Source organism: Pipra filicauda, unplaced genomic scaffold (genome assembly GCF_003945595.2).
Source record: "Pipra filicauda isolate LSUMZ 115617 unplaced genomic scaffold, ASM394559v2 scaffold125_size2111803_pilon, whole genome shotgun sequence".
In the NCBI taxonomy this organism is placed as follows: Eukaryota; Metazoa; Chordata; class Aves; order Passeriformes; family Pipridae; genus Pipra; species Pipra filicauda.
The window spans coordinates 320,787-346,058 of NW_024103718.1; the positions used below are offsets into that span (position 1 = coordinate 320,787).

At 40.0% G+C, this 25,272-nt stretch overlaps 2 protein-coding genes across 3 annotated transcripts in view; both read right to left on the reverse strand.

Moving 5' to 3' along the window:
* The window catches only part of GGACT (gamma-glutamylamine cyclotransferase), a 29,896-nt gene extending 12,046 nt beyond the window's left edge, over window positions 1-17,850 (reverse strand). The window contains exon 1 of one of the 2 annotated variants that reach the window (XM_027730776.2): window positions 17,773-17,850. The gene's annotated coding sequence lies outside the window, so the exon portion shown is untranslated. Of the gene's footprint in view, window positions 1-5,459; window positions 5,618-17,772 lie in introns of those variants that run through there. The other variant, XM_039389415.1, reaches the window with a different exon arrangement.
* A 1,941-nt stretch (window positions 17,851-19,791) lies between these two features.
* TMTC4 (transmembrane O-mannosyltransferase targeting cadherins 4) overlaps window positions 19,792-25,272 on the reverse strand; it is a 58,309-nt gene continuing 52,828 nt past the window's right edge. The window contains exon 18 of the mRNA XM_027730769.2: window positions 19,792-24,919. Within this exon, the coding sequence (XP_027586570.1) occupies window positions 24,768-24,919 (152 nt within the window). The 3' untranslated portion in view covers window positions 19,792-24,767. The remainder of the gene's footprint in view (window positions 24,920-25,272) is intronic.

Sequence of the window (25,272 nt, forward strand, 5' to 3'; positions counted from 1 at the left end):
GGCCTCCTATATTCTACACAAAAGAAACAAATACATGTTCTGGGGGCATATCCAAAAAAGCCTGAAATTGCACTGGAGTAATTGGTTTCAAATCTAGAAAACGTACTGACCAAAATCTCAAATATCCTTCTGCTTGGTAGAGTCAAAGATAAGAAGACAAGAAATCTCCAGTTTATATGTGGAATTAAATGTTACTTTCAGGTAAAAAGTGCTTTGGTCTCTGATGCAGCAAGAGGTTCTATAGTCTAATGTAAAATTTAAGAAAAGTCTGTATTTACTGAAGAACGAGGAAAACCAGCGACACAAGCCCTTAAATCTTCTCCTGGAGCCACAAGAGTCTCACAAGAATTACTGGTGGAAATAATTCCCTATCTCTACATAGATATATTCTTGCAATTGCAAATAAAGCTCTTTTGTTTTTACGATGGCACGCAGAATTTACTCTAATTCAAGTTCTCCTTAGCAGTGTCCAGGATGCCTGGAAGGAAGTTTTAATGAAAGACATCTTAAATCAGGGCTCAGGCTGTAAGAGGAAGACATTAGATAATAATCATCTGAATTATACAGAAATTTATTTGAGCCACATTTAAAAAAAAATTACATAAATGAAAACAGTTTTATACATGCTCTGCAGCCTCTTTTCAGTGACCTTTCAGAAAGAATTTCTGTTACTAACTTAATAAAGGAAGAAGAACAGAATTAAGTACTGGAAGTAAATGAGAAGGGGAATAACATGCAATATGGTTCTGAATGCAAAAAAGCCAGGCCAGTGTCATTAAACAACCTGCTTGGACAAGGATAACACAATGGGTTTGGAGTCCATTATTTAATATGCAGTGAAAATATCTCCAGACCAAGTCATAGAGAAGAACTGTCTACAAACAAGGAGTTAGTTAAGGGAGGATTTTAAGGGACTATATTAAAATACAGTGTAATAAGCACACACAGAAGTTACCAGTCATATTCCTCAGGAATCACTGTCGTTTTATTTATTAGTGGTCTTGCTACAGCTAGTAGTTGTGTGCCTACCACATCTGTGCGTGATGCATCCAGAGGAGCCATTCGTTCATGCTGCAGACCTATTAGATAGCCTATGAACTGTGTAATTAAAATAAGATGGTTTTTAATGGTACAAAGTGCAAAAACATATGCTTGGGGACCACAGACAAGAACTTCTAGGGACTCATCATTTGAAGGCAATAAAGGAATCGGAATTTCTCAAGTTGGAAGGGATGCCTAAGTATCTCGGAGTCCAATTCCCCACTCCTCACAGGACTACATAAAATGAACCCATATAACATAGAGCATTGTCCACATGCTCCTTGAACTCTGTCAGGCCTAGTGCCATGACCATTTCCCTAAGGACCCTGTTCCAGTGACTGACCACCCTATCAGTGGAAAAACCTTTTCCTAATGTCCAGTCTAAACCTGCACTGATGCAGCTTCATTCCATTTCTTCGTTTCCTATTGCTGGTCACCAGAGAGGAGACCAGCACCTCTGCCTCCACGGCCTCTCTTGAGGAAGCTGCAGACTGCTATGAGGTCTCCCCTCAGCCTTCTCTTCTCCAAGTTGAACAAGCCAAGTGGCCTCAGTCACTTCTTGTAAGTCTTGCCCTCGAGGCCTTTCATACCCTTGGTCGCCCTGCTCTGGACACACTCGAATAGCTTTTTGAAGGATTTTACTTCTACAAACCAGGTGGTTTCCATCTGCAATACGTCTCTGCTTCATGATAGCTTATAGAGTAGTTGAAAAGGAACTTTTTTTTTTTTTAATAAAAATAGCATTCTAGAGACTTAAGTCTTTCAAATTACTGTGGGTGCATGTCAGAGGAAACTCGCATATCTTAAAGCATTTAAGTGTCTAGAAGAGCATCCAACTACACCTATCCTTCAATTTAGACTTTGTGTTGAGAAAACAGGCATGAATTAGGCAATGTTACAGTATAAAATGTCCTGAATGCCTCAAGCTACATCTTAAGATGTAGCCAACCTAGGACTGTAACAGCTCCCAAGCAAAGGTGATTAAGCCTCAAGTATAAATTAGCATATCCTCTGACTAGCCTTAGTATCTGCCCACAACAGCAGCCTTGCACTCCCCAAGCATGGGGCAAAATTAAGAGAAAGGAGCACAGCTAAACCGGCTACGTTAGTTGTCAACAAAGCAGACCAAAGCCAATGCACAGATCTCAGCATGGAAAGGGTAACTGCCACGTCACTGTCTATACTGGGGGACACGAGGCACAAGTGACAAGGGATCACTGTATTCATGCTGCTTCAGGGGTTGTTGTGGAAGTGAGGAAACAATTCATACCTGCTGCAATGGGCTTCATTTTATTGGGATCCCGCCCTTCCAAGTAGGTCCCAAATATCCAGTAGTAGGTAGAGTATCCTCCAATTCACTCATTACTTTTTCCAATTTCAGTGTCAGTGACCAGGATAAGTATGACAGGAACAACAAGTCCTAAGACTTCTCTGTCTTTCTAAGTGAAAAGTTTCTTCTTGCATTGGGATCCACAGACATTTTCAAAACACACCTCTTGGCACAATCTGATATATAATACAAAACCAACAGCTCTTCTTGTCAGCAACATTCCTCCTACTAAAGTAAATTTACAAGCACCACTTAAAATTTATTTTTATGCCACAAATAAAGAGAACAGTCTCCAGTAAATACCATGGAGAAGTAAGTCAGCACCATGCTTTTAATAACAGACTGGTTCCACTGAAGTGTCTTGGCTCATAGCAAATATGGCCTGGGAGTTTCAAGGGGTTTCAAGAAGGTGAACACTGGTACACCCTCATATCAAATGCATTTGACAATGAAAAGCTGAAATAAGAAGGGATGATTTTACAGATTAAACAAATACTGTATTTTTGGACTTAAAATGATGTTACCTGAAAATATTAAACATTATTCACACAATGCTGAAAATTCACAAAACATTATTAAACAACTGCTTAGCCCAAGTTGCTCACAGAAAGTTACCTTTCAGCTCTTAAACAAATCAATCACTGCCCTCCCAGTGCCACTTCCCCCAGCCAAGTACTGTGCAGTACAGCAGGCTTCGGTAATTCCCAATCCCCAAATACAGGAATAATGTTATTATTCTGAACATCATTTCTTCCAGATTTGATAGTATCTAGGGACATTTGGAAATCTCAGTTAATTTCACTTCTGCATTCTTTAAGCAAACACTTACTTAGCGATGCTAATTAACTGAAAAAAATTTAAATAATATAATTAGAGAACCAGATATAAATCAAGAAACAGTATATTACTTAAAACATATGAAGAAGAGAAACCATATAACATTTTAATTTTGCCTTTTTGATATGTCTTAAAAAGATAGGTAAAGATCAAGTAACTTCTGACTTCCAGCAAATGAACATTTCTTTCAAAATAGATAACTCAAATTATTGTCAAATTACAAACCTTCACTAGCTCACCATTTACCCCACAATAACTATCAATTAATAAAGGCATGCTTCTGAATACATAATGCATTACATTTTTTACTTTCAACACCTGGTGTCACCAGAATAACGCTGTATATTTCTAAAACACTCTGCAATGGTGTGTGTGCTTTGATTTTAGGGCAGTAATACTTCAAAGGAAGTAGAACCACAGCAAATTATGGGAAGCGATGCACATAGATTATTTTTCTAGCTAACTGATACATTATCAGTTAATTGATCATGGCAGGTCATTTTAAAAATGAGGTTCAAGGTATCTAAAAGCCTTCATTTTTTAGTCCAGGTCAAAAAAGGCCTGAACAAAGTAAAAATTTTGCTGTATTTCAATATTTTGAGCAAGCTGAATCCTAAACCTGTTCTGCAAAAGGGCTTTAACTGCTACACCAGAAATTTGCGAATTGCAATCAATTTTTTGTAGGGGTTAATTACCACCTTTCTGTCCAGTTCAGACCTGTATTAACTGGTTATTATTATGGTTCTACTGAGAATAGACAGACGGGAGTGATTTTGATTGATTATTGCTTGGAGTTCCTTGGATCCCCAAGATCTAAATAAACAGTTAAATATCAAAGAAGATTTAATTAATCTCAGTCTCTCCTTCTTTCTACTCTATCAGCAAGATGCAGCTGATAAGGAATTGACAAATTAATGGAAAATGCAAAGACTCAGAACTGGTGACCCTGTATTTTTTTATGAGAAAGTACATGCATTTGCTCTAATCTTTAGATAATGGGTATATGAGAATGAAAACTTTCTCAGCTTTTCATGCTTATTCCAAAACCCAAATGGAGTTATAACAGGCAGTTTGATCAACTGGTATAAGATTTAAATTGTGCTACGTTTTTTTTTTGTTTGGTTTTTTTTTTTTTTTTTTTTTTTTTTTTTTTTTTTTTGTTGTTGTTGTTGTTTTTTTTTAATATAGCTTTTTAAATAAATTAGTGAAAGAATCCTGAACTTTTGAAAAGTCCTAAGCTTGTTATACAAGGAAGACACAAAATACTGTATGATAACAAACAAAAGCAATATTTTAAAATCAAAAGGTTTGGAAGTCTCTATTTTGGCAGAAAATTCTGTATCAGAATACAGAGGAAGATGCAATCTAGGTATTTATAATTAATTTTGTAAAAACACATTCAGACTGACACTTCCCTTCCACTAATTATCCATGGGTTTCCTACAGCAGGCTTGCCAAAACTCATATTGTCTTTCAATACTTTTCCAGTAAGGTACAGGAAGTTTCATAGGTATGAGTTTTCAGGTTCTATGCAACCATTGTGGATTTTAAAGCTGGAACAGAAAGGGTAACACTGATACAGGAACTATTTTCAGGTGAACGCATATCTAGGATCCGTACACAATGTTTCAAGGAGTTCCCTGTGTGCCAGCAAGGCACTTACTACCTCTCAACTGGTTTGTTGAGGCTAGCTTTTTGATGACACACTTTCAAATTACCTAAAAGGAAGACAGGCAAGCAAGACAACCTTGAATACTGCTATCAATTAACATAAACCCATATAAAGAAAAGAACAGTCATGAAAAGCAGGAAAAAAGTTTAAGCCTGAGAAGAGGAATGCTGAACCATTAAGAAAAAACAGCTTTTCTCCCATATGCTTGATTTAAACAGATGTTAACATCCACAAATAATGTTTAAAAGAGACTGCCTAAGTCTGGTGGGCTAACCAAGTCAGACAGGTTTTACATGCATGTTTTATTTATTATAACACCACCATTTGTTCTATTTGGCTTCTTCAGCATTTCCAAACAACTCCCCTCCTCTCCCCCCAGACCAAAAAAGGCAAAAAAAACCCCCCACCAGTAGTCTTCTGTAAAACAAGGTGTCAGTTATCTTAGGACTACCTAGTCTTTTATCCCTTTTTTAAAATTAATAATAATAAACAAGAGAAAAGGTCTTAAGGGACCATTTTTTCCCATTTTCTCCCAAAAGACAGAAGTATTCAGTGGTCACCGAATTACAATGTACTTACACGAACAGGAGCAGAAATGCAACTACACACAGGTCAAAAAGGTTTGTCTGGAGCTGCTCAGCAGAGCGGCCTGATGTGTCCTGCTCACCTCCTGCTCAGTGAGAGAGGCTAAGCAGCCCAAACTGCCTGGGTGAGGCTGATGAGCAAAAGAATGCCCACGCAGACCTAGGGGACACCACTTGGATGGAGATACCCACTATTTCCACTGTCAATTCCTATGGAAGAAAGAAGGGATGCAGACCTTTTAGTAATAAAACCTAATATTCAGAATGTACAAAGAGGCAGTTTATTATCTCTATAGCTGGTAAGATGTGTGGATGCTGAAAAACAATCATCTGTCTTGATCCTACTAGTTATTTATACTGATCTTGGTAGAACTTTTGACACTGGTGCTCATGATATTCCCACAAGCAAGCTAAAACCAGGATTTAAAAAGAACTGTTGGTATTCAGGTAAAAAAAACCAAACACCAAAACTGTTTTAGAAAGGCTATTTAATATTTATCAGAAGTTCATCTCAAACTGAATACATGCAAAAAAATTTGTTACATTCATTCCAGTAGCAGGAAAATACTGGTAATGAAAATACACACAATGTGAAAGATGCAGGTATAATTCACAACACCCAGGGTTGTGCACAAGACTAATGAGACAGTTGTAAAGCACAACTGCTGCCAGTGCAGAGTTCTAAGATTAGCTGAGAATAATCAACAGCATAAACAAAATCTGGAGAAAGATCAGCGTAACAGCAGATCTGCAGAAAGAGATTTGACAGTTATAATGATCATGAACTCAACATGAGTCAACAACGTGGTACTGTTGGAAAAAGTATCCAAGTGTGTATATATGAACCCATCACTAGTAAGATGTGACCATAATCCACTGCTCTGATCTGGTCCCAAATTGAGCAGAATGTCCAGCTTTGAGCACTGTATGGTAGAGAACCACGACCAACTGGACTGAGAGAGAACAGTAACAAGTCAAGAAACCAAAACCTATAAAAGAAAACAAGAAAAATAAAGAACCTGGACTGTGATCACTTATTTTAGAGAAAACAGAGTCATGCCTTTAAGAATATGAAAGCATGCTGTAAGAGAAAAAGAGAGGCTATAAGCTCTTTTCCCCATCTACTGTGACAGAAGATCCAATAAGCTTAGATTCCAAAGATGGACACTTGAAAGACTAACCACTTACTGGTAAGCAGGGTGCCTAGGAAGAGCCAAGACCATCCAGGAAGGCTGGGAATCCTTCACTGCTGACTATCCTCAACAGCAAGTCAGCCAAATTTTTACCAGAAATAACACTACTGCTGCCAAATTTGCCTTTTGCCAGGGAACTGGATGAGACAATCTCTTAGCTCTCCTTTAAAAAGTAAAATGGCAGTATGATTCATATGCTATTAATGGAAAGGAACGCTAGACTCACGGAGACTGTGAGAGACTGGTTCTGTGGTCCAGTCATTAGATTTCTTCTACCTCAAGCAGAGATTTCTAGATCCCACTCCCCGCCCCTTTACAGATGGTACATCATACAACTATTTGGCTTTTTTAGATTTACTTTCCCAAATAACAATAACCCTAAAAAGAGAAAAAAATGTTGAATTTCCACCCATTCCTGCTCCACAACATGCCTCCCAAATTCACTCAGAGATACAATCCTGGGGCACTACACTGAGCCTTCTGTGCCCCAATGAATCTTGCATTGCTTTCTGCACTATGATTCAAAAGGCCAAACAAGACCAAATGCTCCTGAGGGGTGTGGGTTAGAGCCCTGGGGACAGAGGGCACGAATCTAATTTTTCTACTTTCTAGGAGTTGGCAGAGCCAAAGACTGTTGTTAGTCCTGAGACTGGCTTTGGTTGGATCTGGCACACACAAGGTATGTCTGGCTCAAAGGCAGAGCAGTGCCAGGCCAGCTGTACACCTTTGGCTGATAAAAGCACTGAAAGAAGGCAAAGAGCAAGAACAACCCTTGACTGTGCTGCCACGGCCTCAAGAATAGCTGCACAGCTCAGTTAACATTCCCTCTCTGAAGCTTCTGCTCCACACATAGAAAGCTAAACACACTTCTGCCCTTCAGGTTTCCAAGACATCCATCCTGTTTTACGTGTTGTACACAAAGGCTGCTACAAATCTGAGTCTACAGAATAACCCTTCTCCTGGTTCGATCTATTTTTGATCTCAAACACCATTTTCAGATCACAGATATGAGACCTTTTAATCCTGAGTAGTTCTGAAATAATTGCTATTTAATAAAGATTTTTAAAAATATAAATAATATTTTGTTTATAGGCATATAGATTTTATTTGTTCTATTGATAGCATGCTAGTGAGATACATCACTTTGATACGGAACCATTAAAAATCTATACCCTCATGCAGTTTTCCTCCGAGCTGCCGATGTGGCAACTGTAGATAAGATACACTGCTATTTTTCTAGACATACAGGAAAAAATCTTACACACACATTTGTTCACACACTGCATATGTGATCTCACTGGAGATTCACTGCTAAATTGTTACACACGCATATGAGTGTAATCTAGAGCAATATCACAGGTTTTATTAAAAACAACAATGTAAGTTAGTACATTTCTTAGCTAAGTGATTGTATCGAGGTGGCTCAGAAAACATGCAACAAAAGTTACATCTGCAGCAGCTCTGCCCAGAGCACGGAAATAATCAGAGCGGGGATCCAAGTGGAGATGTCTAAGTAAACAGTAAATCTGTGCATGCTGTCAATACTGCAGAGTATTTACAGATCACAAAAGTATAAGAGTACTGGGGATAAGAGAGAGAAATCATCAAACTGTCTGACACTGAAAATATTTCCTAACACTTTTCCTTAATTACACTCCCAAAGCATCACTGCTACTTAAAGTAAAAATCTACTTGATAATGTAGTTGGTCTGATGGATTAATGGGCTGGCATAAAGTACCACAGAGAGGTGAGGCAGGTGTCAAATAAATAATTCATCCCACACATAATCTCAAAAATTAGCCCAATAGATTAATTTTTGACCCGTCTAATGTCAAACCAAGTTACCTGATCTGGCAGGGTCACGAAAGGCAAATTATCCTACAGGCAGTATCACCTGCTCCTTTCTTCTACTATCATACCTATCAGGTCCTGTGTCTGCAGCACCACTCTGCAGACCTTACTTAAAATCGGGTTACAACAACACTGATGGTCAATCACAAAAAAAAACCCAAACAAAAAAAAACCCCTAAAATAACAATCAAAGTGTTTGAAGAACCTAGAATTGAAAGGTCAGTCACGGACTTCATAATTTTCTAAGTCAGTCATAAGATTTAGAGCACCAAAGAATAACTACAATCAACAAAATTTAAAACTGAAATGGATCACCATGTCAATGAATAAACATTTCCTGCATTCACAACAAGACTGTGATAATAATAAACCTCCGCTAAAGACAGCTAAATTATGGAGCGTGATTGAGATTCCACCTAAACCAACACTAAAACATAAGTTACAGATAAGACATATAGACTACAATTTGACAAATAAAACAGATTACATCACTGGTTTGTTATACAGAAGTAAAGAAAAAAACTCCTAAATTCATCATGTATGAAATTAAAGATACTTGATGCCATTCATTAATGTAGTAAACTGTCACTAAGCATACTTTAATTAAAAGATATAACTACTAGCAGTAAAAGAACAGACTAGATGAGCAGATGGATCCAGATATATTTTGACCTAAATTTCTTGATTTTGACAAGATAAATAAAGGTAAATATAAACAAGAAGAGAAGGGAGAGGAATAAACAGCCAATCAGGATATCTCATTAAGGAGGCCCATACTATAAAGATGAAAAAACACTAACAAACTCTCTTCTGTCTCTGCTCACCTCAGATATTTTGTTTCTGTTAAGCAGGTTTCTCGAAGCTTCACATAATCACATACATATGCACATTACTGAGACATTTATTATGCTTGGAACCACAATCACAAAATAAGGCCCACTGCCTTAAGACAGTTTAATCAAAAGAAATAAACCATTAATCTACAATATAATTTAAATCTCTTGAATGTTAATTTTCTTTTATGCTCATTCTCTCTTGAATTTGAATCCTGTTAGAGATAACAGTTAAGAGAATAGGTTTCTATCTACAGAGTCCACAGAAGGCAGAGATTCTTCTTTCTGAGCCCTTCATATCACCTTCCCTTTGGACACTCTTTCCAACCAGACAAAGTTCCTAAGCATGTAACTATGTTACTTTTCATGTTTGAAATGAGCTTCAGAAAGTTTCAATCAGATTTGGCCCGTGGCTGGTTTCACATTCCAAAAGTTTTCATGGTAGGGTTATTTGAACTACATCACAGCAAGGACTGCAGCCTTGGAGCAGGTTAGTAGTCTGATGTGTGAAATGTGTGTGTGCATGGTAAGCAACCTGCTGGGATTTATTCCCCTACGTAATTTTCAGCTAAGGCAAAATCAAGCCTGGGGCTCCACTCCATAAACTGTGTTGGAACATTCCTCTCATTCGTATAGTTTCTCTGTTATTTATACATTTTCCTAATATATAGTGCAGGCTTAGCTCTGTGCAATGCCATCTAAATTTAATTTAGTTGTTCTATGCCCACATCCCAACGTAATACTTACCAAACAGTATCTCCACAACTCACAGGCAACACAAAACAAAGCAATACCTAGTGTTGTGCAAACTGATGTACTTTCGAACCACTCCAAAGCACATGTTACCACACTCCGTACATGTGCTGTACTACATCTCCTTTCAGTGAAAACGTAGTACAACACTGAGCTCAGATTCTTAATTACTGTACAAAAAATCTTATTTTTAATGGCTTCACTAAAAAAAAACAGCCTCAAAGAAGATCAATAGCAATTGATTTACACTCAAACATACCTAAAAGGTGACATTAAATCCAAGATTACATTTTCTACCCAGTAATCTCTAATAATCTTTTCCCCTCACTTTCCTAGTCTCTGTAGGCTTGTCCCATTGTCTTCAGAGTTCTTCCTTTGCCAAAATTAAATTTGGGCCTAAGCTGTTCTTCAAATTACAATCTCCCTTGAGTACCTGAGAGCAGGCATGCAGTCATGGGAATAAGAAATCCTAATGCCTGTTATACTCTTTCTATTCCTATCTATAAATCTAAGACCATCACACCTCACTCAGCTGACTGTCATGGCAAGTACATTTTTTTTTTCACCCTTCATCTCATCATCTGCACCCAACTGCTATTGCTTAAAACTCTTTTCTTCAATTGCCTTCAATTCTTCCACCCACAAATTCTGGTAATGGTTTATGTCTGAGCAAGTTCTACTGTAAGTTTAAATTGGATCTCAATGATAAAAAATCTGAATCTAGTAATTTTCTCTTAAATTTGTTACTATGGATGCTTATGTTATTAAGCCCCTTCTCTAGACTCCTAACATTTCTTTCCTTTTTCCATGACCTTTTCACAAAACCCATGAACTATTCCCATTTTTCCCCAAACTGAAACACTAACAAAAACCTGCTGCCTCACTGTAGTACAATGTCTTCTCAGACCAGGTGAGCTGGGTTGGGTAAATCCCTACAAAAGTGCGCATTCCAGCACTCATTTCACATACTGCCAGCATAAAGTCTCCTAACCCCGTGAGTACAGGAAAATACACAAAAAACAGGAGTCAGAAGAACATCATAACAAAAGGGAGGCAGGAGTTATGCAGGAGGCTTATGCATAGGAGCAGAGAGATAGACTGCATGGGCAAAAGCAATTCCATGGTGGTTTGCAAGCTAAAATTAGGGAGAGCCCTAAGGACAGGCCAATATCCCTTCTCTGGACATCTGTAAAGATGCTGACACAGAACCAGTTACATTTACTGGGCAGCATCTTCCCATCACACTTCTGGACTTGCAAACCACTTGAGTCTGCAAGTTTGCTTTCTTGTGATACCAATTATTTTGTAGCTTCTAGCATAGGAATTGCAATTATAGATGCAAAATCAATGATTAAACAGCCTTAAACATTGTCCTTCGATCTTGAAGCACACATTATGTGTTACCAGAATCAGAAATGTTTTATTCCAGCACTTCCAGTGAATGATAGGTCATGCAAACAGTTAAATTAGCTTCAATAAGGTAAAGCTAACAAAAGCATTAAAAGAAAAAAAATTAAAGACAAGAGGATTAAAACTTCAAGTGGGGCCCTTTATGTACTTTGACCTATCTACCTACTATTTCCTTCCAATTTAAAACAACCCATAGCTTCTTCTAATGAAACTATTACATAATGAATTTCTGTTCTGGCTTTACTCTCATGAGTACTCTCAAGAATTCCCTGTTCATCACTAGGTCTACCTGTCATTCAAAACAACTGCAAACACCATTCTTGCAACACAGAAACAGAACAAGACCCTTACTTCTCACTCACTACTTACAGTCTCACTTTCAAAATCATTTTTCTCAGCAATGTTTCAAAGAAAATTGGTTTATTTCTATTTTCCTTCAAGCTTTCAGTATTACTGTATATGTGGACTTTGCTTCTTCTGATGGGAAATGATCTAACCTGTTACCTTAGATTTCAAGAGAAATTCACACATTCTGAGATCCAAGCAAGAGCAAAACTGTTACTTACAGAAATTGCATAAGATCCATAGACGTAATTAAAACCACATACTGCTTTTGGCGGTAAAATTCAGTGTCCATACCCTAACCTGTTCAATATGCAATTAAACAACAAACACTTGGGTTCAATGTAAAAGAATTCATAAAGAACGCTATTAATAACTTTTTATGAGCCAGAGGTAGCATTCACCTCACTTTAATTTCCTAAAGTTCAGAATCTAGGCTGGTCATTCAGGCATCACCAGTTGGTGTAAAGAGATGTGAGCTGAATCTCTTGCCAGGAACTACAAATGAAACTCACATTTCAAATGCAAGTTTGTCATCTAAGTAAGGAGACTAAAGAGGGCAGAGCTGAAGTACAAACTCACAATTCTTATCAGTACTGTGTGTCAGTAGAAACAATAAGCCCACAGTAGAAACAATAAGCCCACAGTTATTTCAAGTCCTGTACACAAACTGGTCTGCCTACCAGAAGGCAAAATGTATTAATTGATATATTTCACTAGATGTGTAGACAACTTTAAGTCCCTGAGATGCAGAAGGCAGCAGCAGAGGTACAGGTTGATACCCAGCATATCACAGAATCACAGAATGGGTCAGATTGGAAGGGAACCACAGTGGATCTCCTGGTACAACCTCCCTGCTCAAGAAGGGTTATCCTAGAGCACATTTTACAGGATTGCATCCAGAGATGGTTCTTGAGTACTTCCAGTGAGGGAGACTCTACAACCTCCCCAGGCAATATGTTACAGTGCACAGTCACCCACACAGTAACAAAGTTCTTCCTTATATTCAGGTGGAGCTTCCTGTGCATCAGTTTCTGCCTGTTGCCTCTTGTCCTACTGTTTGGCATTGAGAAGAGCCTGGATCCATCCTCTTGACACCCTCCCTTCAGATACTTATATACATTGATAAGGTCCCCTCTCAGACATCTCCAGGCTAAACAGGACCAGATATGGAGAGATGAAAGAGAGAAATTACAGAAGATTGAGTCCAGATCAGCAGCAAAAAAGTAGTATTTTAGAGAAAAGTCTACTACCATTCTAAGACATTATTTAAATTGTGCATAATACTTTTACCAGAAAGTAACATAATACCAAAAACTATTCCTGCGACTTGTGGAATATATAAGTAAACAGCAAGACATCTAGACGTGATGAGAAATGAGCATCTGCATCTCCCTCCTCACTAACAGGAATGCTACAATCCTGACTGTTGCTGGAGCCAAGACTCAGCCAAAGTGCAGTACAACAGTCAAGATGATACTGAGATTCATGATGTCTGGGATTCATGCTTCCTCTGACGTTCTAATGATTTACCTTACTCATCCTTACCTTAACTCATGAATACACCTTTGCTGAACAAAGAACACGGCCAAGGCAGCAAGCACCCTGCACTTATTAATGGGAACATGACCAATGGGAAGTGAGGATCTCCCTTTACTTGATACTCGCTAGACCACATCTACAATACCGTATGCAGTTTTGGGCCCAAAACAAGAGAAAATATGGACAAACTGTGGTGCATTCACATAGTCATGGGGCAAGAGCACCTGCTCTGTGAAAAGCAGCTCAGGAAACAGCCTGTTCAACTTGACAAGAGATGGCTTTGAGGTGTCCTAATAGCAGTCTTCTCATACCTGTGAAGTGGTTATCCAGGAAACACAGCCAATCTCTTCACAGTGGTACGTGTCAGAGTTGACCAGAATAAGAGAGGCCCCAATTTGATCCAAGGAAAAGGGTTCTCATGATGCAGACAAAAACTGAAGCAAGCTGCCCAGAGAAGTTGTGTAGTCTCTATCCCTGTAGGTTTTCAAGGTATGTTGGATAAAACACACCATGGTCTGCTCACACAGAGCACCCCACTCTGAATAAGGAGACTGGACTAGTGACTCACAAGGTCCCTTCCAACCTGAATTTTACTGAAATAAAAGTTGTGGGGCTGTGTTAGGCTAGACAAAATGAGGGGAGGGAAAGAAGATAAACAGACTTGCAATTACTCTGGTATTACTTGATAGCACAAATATTTCAAATTGCAGCATTGTTCTTATACAGATACACTCACACAGCTGAAGCCTGGCATGGGTGGGATGATCTCCCTTACAGTTTGTAACAACACACAGCACTGGAAAAAAGCAATGGTTCAGGGAAAGGATGAGAAAAAGCAATTCTGCGTGGCCAAGAACTTCTGTCAGAATGTCAGCAATATGATGGTAACTCTGGCTGTTAGTAAAGGTCATGAGCAATTACAGTCAAAACACTGCAAAGAGAGGTGGTTATGTGGGTAATTCCAAAGGAAAAGAGGTGTCCTGTAAGACAGAGAAATCCAGAGTGACAGTAATATTGATGTGTTTTCTCAAGATGTTAAGAGAAAATAGTTGACACACTTAAAGAAATCACAGTGGCCAAAAATCTTCATGTAAAGGCCATTAAATCAATAGGACATGATATTACCCCAGTATAGTCTGTCCTTCTTTAGCATTAATTGGAAGTGGGGAAAAGAGAGCTGTATCTGACATGGTCCATAAAATGTAATTAAACCTTTGGAGTAAAAAAAAAAGGAGAAAACTCTAGATAGCTATATATTTTGGTTTAAGAACAATGATTTACTACTGCCTGAATAGTTCTATTTTTGAAGAAAAAAGGTATTAAACACTCTCTTTAGAGAAACAAAATGAAAAGGGTATTATGTTTGCTAAGTCAATAACATGACTGGGTCCATCCATTTCCCCTGTTTCTTATTGAATTATCTATGTAATACTTACCCTCTCTGTCAGAATGCTGCAAAAAATATTTTGAAAGATAAGAAAAGGAAAGGTAGTAGTAGTTCATATAGAAAATACATACTGTTATGACACGTGATCTCTGCTTAAGCAGTTCACTTAAAATGTCATGCAAGTTTCACACTCAATTCTACTTAAATCAAAAAAGTTATGAAAATTATTTGACCAGGTTCAAGTTCAAAGAATGTATACTTTTAGAGCCTGAGAAACATACAGGACGACTTGATCAGGAAGGAATAGAAAAGTGCATTGCTCCAAAAAAGAAATGACAAGTACTACAGTGAAACATGGTGTATTTTTCTTCTACCAACAGTAACTACTGATGGAGTTCAGGATTACACAGAAAAATAATCTGGCTAGTTCACCAGAGAACAAAAGTGTACCAGAGCTAGTAGCAGAAGAAAAATGCCACAACATGCCCCTAGAATTTATTTTTCTTATTTCACTTCATGACACCCCCATGACTACACCTTTGTGCCTGTAACTACACTTGAAAATTCACAACATATATCAGGCAGTCACGTAACCTGACTTCCCAGAAGTTCCCCAAGAAGAACAAACACAACCATATGAACAAGAGAAGCAGAACAGGCAAAACCTGTGGTTTCATTACATCAGCAGTCAGATAAAAGTAATTTTCAAGAGGAAACTTCTTTTGAAATAGGCAGTTGGGTTACTATTGGGAGTTATGAGAATGTATAGACAGACTCAGAGAAATGTTGGTTGGAAGGGACCTTTGAAGGTCACCCAGCCCAGCCTCCCCCTCAGAGCAGGGCTAAAGCCAATGCTAGACAACACTTTTTCAAGGGAAGAGGCTGTACTCTGCAGAACAGTGGGTGGCAGAGACAGCAGGATGTCTGGTTCAAACCAGGCCTGGTTCGTGCCCTCCACTCTCTGGAGGCACCTAGCATTCCATGTCAAAAATCAGCCAAGGAAAGCATGAACTGACACAGTGATCCTTTCTAAAGGATAAAAAGCAGACACTGCAGTAAATGAAGCATTCAAAGCAATACTTCTATCCTGAATATGAGAAAATAAGCAAGGGAAAACTCTGATCACACATACAAAGTCACCAGAAGAAAAACTATAAGCAGCAGGTGACATGAAACTTATAAACAATATGACACACACTCTTCAGTCATTAAGCAAAGCTCCGTTCAATATTCCAGTGGTCTCAAACGCATGAACAAGCTCAAAGAAACTTCCTTGCAAAGCTGATGCAGACCACCACAGCAATTTGGAAAGTGAGGAGCAAACATGCTGCAAAAACGCATGGAAAATGAACTATGACGCACATATCAAGAAGTTAATAGTTGTCAGCAGAAGGATGCAGATTTAAAAATATTAGCAAGGTATATTTAGGTCATTTTTTCTTTTGTTTAACATGTAACACCCTTGACAATTCAGGTTTTGAGACAGACAGTAACAGAGACATCTGTTCTTTTATTTACCCATGGCAGAAGAATGATGTACTGCACTTTGATAATAAGACATGTTAGTGTTCATGTGACTTTGACAGCTATGATGGAGTGAGGGCAGGAGATGAGTGCTGACAAAGGACAATTATATTTTTAAGACATGTAGGTTTTTAAGACTTTTCTTGGGGAGTGTGTGTGTGCGAAGAATGATGGAAACATGCCTGTTTTTTTGTTCAGATGCAAAATTTAAAGCCTCTCTTAATGGCCTTTGTCACACCATGAACAATTTTAATTGTCAAGAAATTGCTTTTCCAGCTTGACTGCCTGCTTAAACTAGAGTGTATATAAAACAAGTCCACTCCACATAGAGATCAACATCAAATAACTTGGTCACGGAAATATTTACAATTGTGCCTCTGTACGTTAACCTCTATATAATTCACTACTTTGCTATTTTCAAAGGAGGGCAAAAATTACAGAAGCAGCAAATTAAAAAATTCCTGGAGCAAAAAATTAGGAAATTAATTGTCTGGAGTTAACACAGATACAACTAAATGCAGGTTAACTCAAAAGCAAAATGTTTACATAACTCTATAATGGAAAAGGATACAGAAAAGGCAGGAGATGAAAACATATTAAAATTAAACCCCTAAGACAATTAAAAAAAAAAAAGGGATAACAAACCCCCAACATTCTGGTCCAAATACTGAGGGCAAAAAGATAAATTCTCTGAAGTCTGAAGCGTCATCTTGTAAGGATACAGAAACATAAAATGGTTTGGGTTGGAAGGGACCTTAAAAATCACCTAATGCCAACCCTCCTCCCGTGGGCAGGGACACCTTCCACTTGACAGGTGTAGACAGTTATCGATTGTCACAGCTTCTCTTCATGAATGATACCTAAACTATTTCCTTTCTCTTTTCCCCTTAATGTAGATACTAGCTCTTCAAATACACGTCACTAACCATTACCAAGGCAAAGGTATGTTACTAAAACGAGTATCTGGATCACAATGAACACTTGTTCGGAGGATGCGCCCGGCCACCAGGAGAAGGCGAGAGCGTCACGGACAGCTCTTCCTGCGCTCGGCCGTGTCACCGATGAGCCACTCCTCCCACCTCTGGGGTGCGAGGCGCTGCTGTGCTCTCGCACCACGGGCACCCGGGTCCCCGGGAGGGAGCCCCGAACCCGGGGGCGCAGGCCGAGCCGCCCGCAGCTCCCGCCCGGCGGCGGGGCCGAGCCGCGCCGCTGTCACACGTGGCTCTTACGGGCCCGCCCCCGCGGCCCGCAGCCCGGCGGCGGCAGGCGTGCTCTCCGGCGGTGCGGGACAGCCGGCAGCGCCCTTCCCCGCCGCCGGCCCCCAGCGCCGGCCCCGGCGGGACCCGCAGCCTGCGCCAAACCAGCCCCGCTCCCCCGGTGGGGCCGCGCATCACGTGGCGAGAAGGGCGGACCGCCCCGCCCCGCTCGGCCCGGCCCGGCCCGGCCCCCCGGCGCTCGGCCGGGGTACTCACTCGCCACCGCTGCCGTTGTGTCCGCGCCTCCACTCGTGCCTGCGGCCGCCGCCTTCTGCCCGTCCTGGGGCGCCTCTCCGGGGAGTAGGCGGCGGGGCGGAGCGGGACGCGGGGCGGTGCCTGCCTGCGCTCCCTCCCCCGCGGCCGGGGCAGCGCCGGGTGCCCCGGGGCTGGGGGGGCCGAGCCGGGGTTCTTTGCCCGGGCCGGCCCGGCTGCCAGAGGACGGGGCGTGCTTGGCGGGGGGACGGGAGCGCGGGCAGGGCGGGCAGCCGGGCCCGGAGCCGGGAGAGCGGGGCAGCCTGCGCCGGCTGCCAAAGCAGGAGCAGCGCCCGGCGCTCCCGGGAAGAGCCGCTCCCAAAACCCGGTGCCGGGGCCTCGCCTCCTGGAGGCCGTAACAAACGTGTCAAGCAATACAACTACAGCTAGTCAGTCTGGCTCTTGGGGAGCTTTAAAAACCGCGTTATTATTTTACAGACGCTGTTGGCTACTCAACAAGAAGGGGTTTTGGCTGCAGAGATTGGTCTTGAGCCTGAAGCAGGAGTTTTAAACTTGGAGGGTGCCAAGTGCCTTTCTGTTTACCGTCTTTGCTGGCAGCTTCCAGGTCCCAGCGGAGGACTCCCTCAAGCTGGCTCTGTAGGGATTGGTCCGCTCTTTAGCAAAGTACGTGAAGGCTCCACACAGTAAAATCACTGTAAGAAAATGAACGCGCTGGTAAGAGGAATAAGAGCGAGATACCCTTATGCACTGACACAGAACGATTCGGTACTTGTTCACCAGTGCTGCAGAAAGAGACCTGGGGGTCCAGGTCAATGGAAGATGAATTATGAGTCAGCAGTGCCCTGGCAGCCAGGAGGGCTAACTTGTGTCTTGGGGGGCATCAGGGAAAGCATCGACAGCCGGTTGAGGGAGGTCATTGTCCTGCTCTGGTCTGCACTGGGGTGGCCTCACCTTGAGTCCTGGGTACACCATAACATAAGAAAGATATAAAGCTATTAGCATCCAAAGGGGGGCTACAAAGATGGTGAAGGATCTACAGGGGAAGCCATACCAGGAGCAGCTTAAGTCACTTGGTTTGTTCAGCCTGGAGGAGACAGGGGAGATCTCAAAGCAGTCTTTGGCTATTAGAAAAACAAATTATTTGTTGGTAGAATTGCCTCGTGAAAAGTTTAGGGCTTGACATGCTTCAGTGATCTCAGACCTAGGGGGAGGTTAACAAAGCTTAGGCAGAAGGATGCACCACTGATAGTGGACACAAAGAATGCAGAATTTACAGGCCACAAAAACATCTGGCAGAACTCCCAAGATAAGGAAGAAACTGATAAACCCAACTCAGCAACTGTGCTGAAATCAGCTCCAGCTGGGTAAAGGTAATTCCAGCAGGGGGGTTTTTGGGACCACCGACTAAAGAAACCTGACCCAAAAGGAAAGACTCAGCATGTGGACTAATTAGCACGAGAAGCAAGAGAATCATTAACCAATAGAAGGTAGAATACTAATTAGTAAGATAACTATATAACTTGTAGTCATTGAACACTAATTCCTTTGTTTGCTAAAATGTATAAATAGTTAAAGGTTTTGATAGATGGTGTGCTTGATTTGTGGAATACCACCGAGCACCCGGGCTTGTGCAACTCTGAAATAAATAATCAATGTCTCTCTTGACTGTGCAATTACTGGCTTGCTGCACACCAGGTAACGAATCTCATTTTGGCGGTCAACAAGACTGCTCAGCATTTGAGGCAGAAGCTCTTGCTTTTTTCCTATATTTTATTGTTTTAAAGCTTGAATTAACGAGTTATGTATTCTATCACTTTTTTAAAGTGCTTCTTTTTGTTGTTTAGGCACACACATTCAACATCAATACAATCACGCTGAATCAAGATTTTGAACTAGTACTCCAAGAGAACATCTTCCCGTATGTCCCAGTGCCAGTCTACTAGGCTCATTAGATTTTCTTCCTAGCTTTCAGCAGAACCCTGAATCAAAAACTTACTACAAAAATAAACACCACTGTCACAATTAAAATCTATCCAAAAAAAAGATAGCAAAATGCAGATTTATTTCATGGCTTAATTACAAATGTATTTACTTCTTGCTCAGCTGAAAATAAATTGGAACATACCACTGCCAATCTGAATGATTAACACTACATAAAAAAAGTTCAGCTCAGAAATCACAAGCTACACAGTACCTGTAGAGATTTTTTCCTAACAAAAAAATTTGTTTAAAAAAACCCTGAACCACTTGACATGTATCATTACTGACACACACTGAACACCCATGCCACAACACTGCAGTGCAGCATTCTAATACAAAGGTCATCCGTCCTCCAGTGCTTGACAGCCCGTGCAGCTGTGCACATCCTCTTCCTTGGAGTGGCTATACGGTCCTTTTTCCTTAAAGCACAGAGTCCAAGTTGCTGTGTTTATAACATTACACCTATGTACAACCACTTCACATTATCGTGCAGTCCAGTACAGAGTCTGAAGTGCCCATTATTAGTGGCACATGACAGAAGTTTGGCTCCCTTGGTGTTGACATTGCAGAAATCCAACCATGTGATCTCACTTTTGTTTCTAGTAAATTTTAGTGGTTTTGAGTTAAATGTGCCCTCATAAACGCATATTTGGTAGAGACATACCAAGAGCTGTGGAAGCGCTACTCAGTGAAAGGGCCAAGCCAAGAAACACTTGGGAATCTACATGTAATGACAGGTATGTAAATATACCAATGCTCACATGAAATAGGGAACAAAGGCAGGAACCAGCAAATAAATATCAAGATATTGAAATTAAAAAACCTCACCATACTGAAACGGGCTATGCTATCGCATTTAACATTCCAACAGCTACAGCTTGAAAATAGCAACTTCAATTTAAGAAAAAAAATCTCACCTTTGCAAATTTACAGTTGCTTTAGATTGCTTTTTAGAGTGAAGGATGCCAAAAGTCATTTCAATAAGAAGTTGTTACCATTTATTACAGAAACATAAACAAGATAGAAACAAATCAAACTGGACCTGAATGTTGTTTTCATACACAAAGAATGAAAGATGCTTTATCAGTCATGTAAATTTATCAAAGTCATCCTAATTTGTTTTATCCCCTTCCCTCATCGAGCTACTATAACTCTCCAACTCTCAAGGCAAGTACCTGCCAGTTTGCTTCAATGCCAGTCTTTTAACGTTCTTGGGGCCAATAATGTATGAGAATGCTAGAGGTGTATGGGACCAGATTACTTCAACTGAAAGCATCAAGGGAGATTTTCTTCATGTATATGAGCTGATCACCTTAGTTACCCTTTGAAGTTAGTGAAGATGAGTACCTGGTTCAAGTATATGACTCCTCACATCCTAAAGGTTCTTCCTTTAGAAGATGAATCATAGTTTACATTACCTGTTCCCCCTCCAGTGACTATACAGAGAAACTAGGATGAATAGCTCAGATGCAGGTATCTCAAATATGAAGGAAACAAGTTCCCAGTGAATAGGCCCAATATTTTTAAGAAACCATTCAAAAGTATTAAAGATTTTTATTTCTCAGTGCCCATAAACACACACACAATCCACATCTCTAAAGTTTAAATACTAAGTATGACATTAAATAACAGGAAACTTCATGTACATGGCATTGGTCTAGACATGAGAGAAACATACAATTTGGGAACTCGGCTAGAAGTTTTTGGTGAAAAGAGACTCCCATCCATAGCAATCACTGTGACTATTTTTCAGACTCCATTCTGTGCATTGAATCATTCTGTATTTCTTTCCCCAGAACTGTATTTGAACAAGCAATCTTTCGAAACAAAAAAGAAGAAAAAAGTAACCAGGCTTCTTAATTTCCCTAGGGAATCAAGCAGACCAGCTGATAAGGAAACTTTAATCTTCTGTAATTAGCAATGGGAAAAAAATCCAGCTAGAAAGACAGACAATGTTTGTAACAATAGTTATGTACAAACCCAATTTTTCTTCACCTTTCTCTCTTCAGGGTTGAGTGTTCTGCACTATTCCAGGAGTCAGTTATGAGGTATGAAAAACCAAGCAAAAGGTTAGCATTATAACCGTTTTAATAAACCCCACTGTATTATTTGCACTTTCAAAATATTTCTGAAAATAAAGTAAAAAAATATTTAGTATTCTTGAAAGTCTTAAGGAAATTTTAATTAGAAAAGCAGTCATCTTTGTGGCTTCTTCTGAACACAATTCTGCCTCAACATTACACTCAGATGTAAGGGTATCCTTCTTATTACCATCATACAAGTAATCAATCGCATTTCTATAGAACTGAAAATTATATAAAACAAGTAAACCCTCACAAAAACATATACAACTAGCCAGAAAGCTAATCAAGAAGAAATCATATTGTCTGTACTGAAAAATAAAACCCATTTTCAAATACTAACAAAACATCCAATTTGTTTGTCTGTCTCTTCCATCTAAAACTCTTGAGTAGAAGGACAAACTGACTTCCACAGAGGAATTTCTACAACAGCTTTGTTTTATAATGACCTAGAAGGAATTCATACCCCATACATAATATTGATCTACTGGATTTTTGCAAAGCTAATATGGAAAGCAACAGGGAAAACTACACATGTGGATTTTATGATGAGAATAATAATTTAAGCTCAGGATGTATTTTTCCAAATATACAGAAAAAACCTGATTATATTAAACACATTTATCTTCAGCTATAAATTAGCTCACCCAGCCAGACCCTAACTCTTTAATTCCTCATGATCAAAGAAGCTACATGTTCTCAATATCAATGAAAAGTGGGCTATGTATGGAAAGCCTTAAAAGCCTGCCGTTTGTACTGAAGAGTGTACCTATTTCAGCACCTTTCAGATACAAAAGTTGGCACTGGCTAAACTATGGTGGTCATCAGAAGATGACTAGCCATACTGGTGCAGTGTTCTGCTTACCAGATGCTTACCAAAGAGCATGTTTATATCCGGCAAATATATTCAGAAACTACTTTCTGACAATTCTGTCTAGAAACCAGAAGAAATGGAAACAATTGTATCAACTTAGTACCCTATATGAACTAATTAGTCCTGCTGAGAAACAGGCTGTATTTGCAGGAGAGGAACACACATGCATGCCTCTGGTATCTCGACCAAAACCAGTACAGCAGCATACTATATCACATAGCCAGATTAGTTCATTCAAAGCCAAATTTGTGGACAGCACCCCACTGCAACAGCCTTGTTGGCTAGATTTACAGCTAGTCTGGCAAAAAAGTTACATTAAAGTAGCTGCACAGCTTGTAGTACCTGAACTAGCTTTGCCAGAGGATGCTTTGGTAGCTCTGCAGTATTGCAATGTGCTCTGTAGACACACTTAGTTATTGAATCAACTGTCATTACCAAGCAAATTTATAATGTAAAAGCAGCCTATTGTAGGTTCAAATCATATTATAGATGTAGAATGGTTATATGGTGGTCAGATGAGAAGCTCACACAACATCCTGCCCTATGGCAGGAACTTATCAGAGACTTTAAATGGTTCCACACATAGATGAGTTGTGTATGGAGAACATTACACAATCTCCTATACAATAATCGTTGGACTAATTAGGAAAGCTGCAAATACTGCACTGATCAATTTCTTCCAGGGGACATCATTGGAAAGAATAAAGGAATATAAAAAGAGAGGGAAAGTTCCTTAGTTTTCAAAATTAATAGCAAACTTTCAATCTTAAACAAAGAAACCAACCCATCTCAACACAACCCCCCCAAAACAAACAAACAAACAAACAAACCCCAAAAAACAACCACCACAAATACACAGACATGTGACTACTTCCTGAAGCAGGAATGTAAATATTAGAACATGACAAACAACTCTGGACAGCCAGAGTTCAAACATGTATTAAAGCATAGCCCCTTTTGAGAGGTAACATGGTATCAACATATACCATCTCTGAATAATCTCACATTGATGTGCTCAGTTTATGCATTAACAGCTATGCTTATTTATCTGCCCCTTCAGCAAACACAGAAGCCATGGGAGACAAAGGTGAGCCACGTTCCTTCCAGGTAATAGATCAACAGCCAAGGTCAGATCTTCTGCACAGTCCCTTTGTCACAGAAATTACCTCTTTATTCGCCAGCAGTACAGGAGCTGCAAGGTGTAATGTCCTTAACCAGAAAGCACTGAAATGCCTAAGAACACGGCAATTAAGCTCCTGCAGACACTATATACTGTATTTAGACCACTGACCTGCCACAGGAGCTAAAGCAATTCTGACCTGTTGCCCATGTTGTCTATACTAGATGAGGCTGCCTGCAGGAACAGAAACTCTAGCTGATTCCTCTGTTGCCTCACACTTCATTTCCCTTTGCTGCTTTAAAATCTCCATCTTAATCTAAGAGTATTTTCTACACTCAAGCATACCTCAGCAGTACACTGGCTGACAGACATTTATGGTCAAATCTTTGCCCTTATTTACTCCTGTACAAATCCAACACAGGCTTGAGACACAAACATAAGGGCATGCAACCAAAATTATATGAGTAGACTGATGTGATGGAGAGAATCCTTTTTTCACTGGCTCTGCAGGACTGGCAGTAGAAGGCAGTAATAAAACTGGACAGATATTCTTTATACTTGAAAAGATCAGGATTTAAACAGGAAATTGCACTTTTAAGTATCAGTTTCAGAAATAAAACCACCTTCTGCTATTCATCCTTCTACTGAAGTGTCACATGAAGATATCAAATGACAAGTGTATGCTGTGAAATTCCATCTGCATTGCTTTCATATACCTATAAAAATGTTCTAATGGACTTTAAAAGCAGTTCAAGAGTAAAAATAAAATGATCCCCCAAGCTGAAATGTTAGGATCTGTAGGAGGGCAAAACCGGACATTCAAGTGTGTGGTGCTGGTGGTGTTATCATTTTTGAGAAATAATGACTGAATCCTGTACATGGTCAAAAGCAGCCATGTAACATTAGTCGTAAACAGCATGCACGGACAACCTGGAAAGGAACATCAGGCACCGCCTTTCTTTTGCAACTGCTCCAGTTTTCTTCTTAAGAGGTTGTAGTTTTCCTTGGTTCCAGGTGCCATAGGATCAAGCTTCAGAGAGACTTCATAGTGCTTCTTTGCTAAGTCAAGATTTCCCCAGCGATGATAAAGCACAGCTGGAACATCAAGGGGGAATTTCATTAGCAATATTGTTGAATAATGTGGAATCTTGCAAACCACTTGGAAAATGCCATTGAAGTATTTATTTCCAGTTAAGGGTCTGTCACTGGTTGGTGGCACAGTAGCTGCTTGTTCTGTTGCCAAATGTAAGACCAAAGCCTGGGAGCAGAACTGGCATGGGAACGATGAAGGAATGAATTACAATGCAGCCATAAATGGCAGCTCTTATCTGGTGAGCTCATTGCAGGTTACAAGCATAGCATAAATAAACCAATTTGCAGATACTGAAGTGCAGCTACCTCTGGGCTGGACTGTGCAGCCCTCTTGATCTGTCATATCATGTGACAGC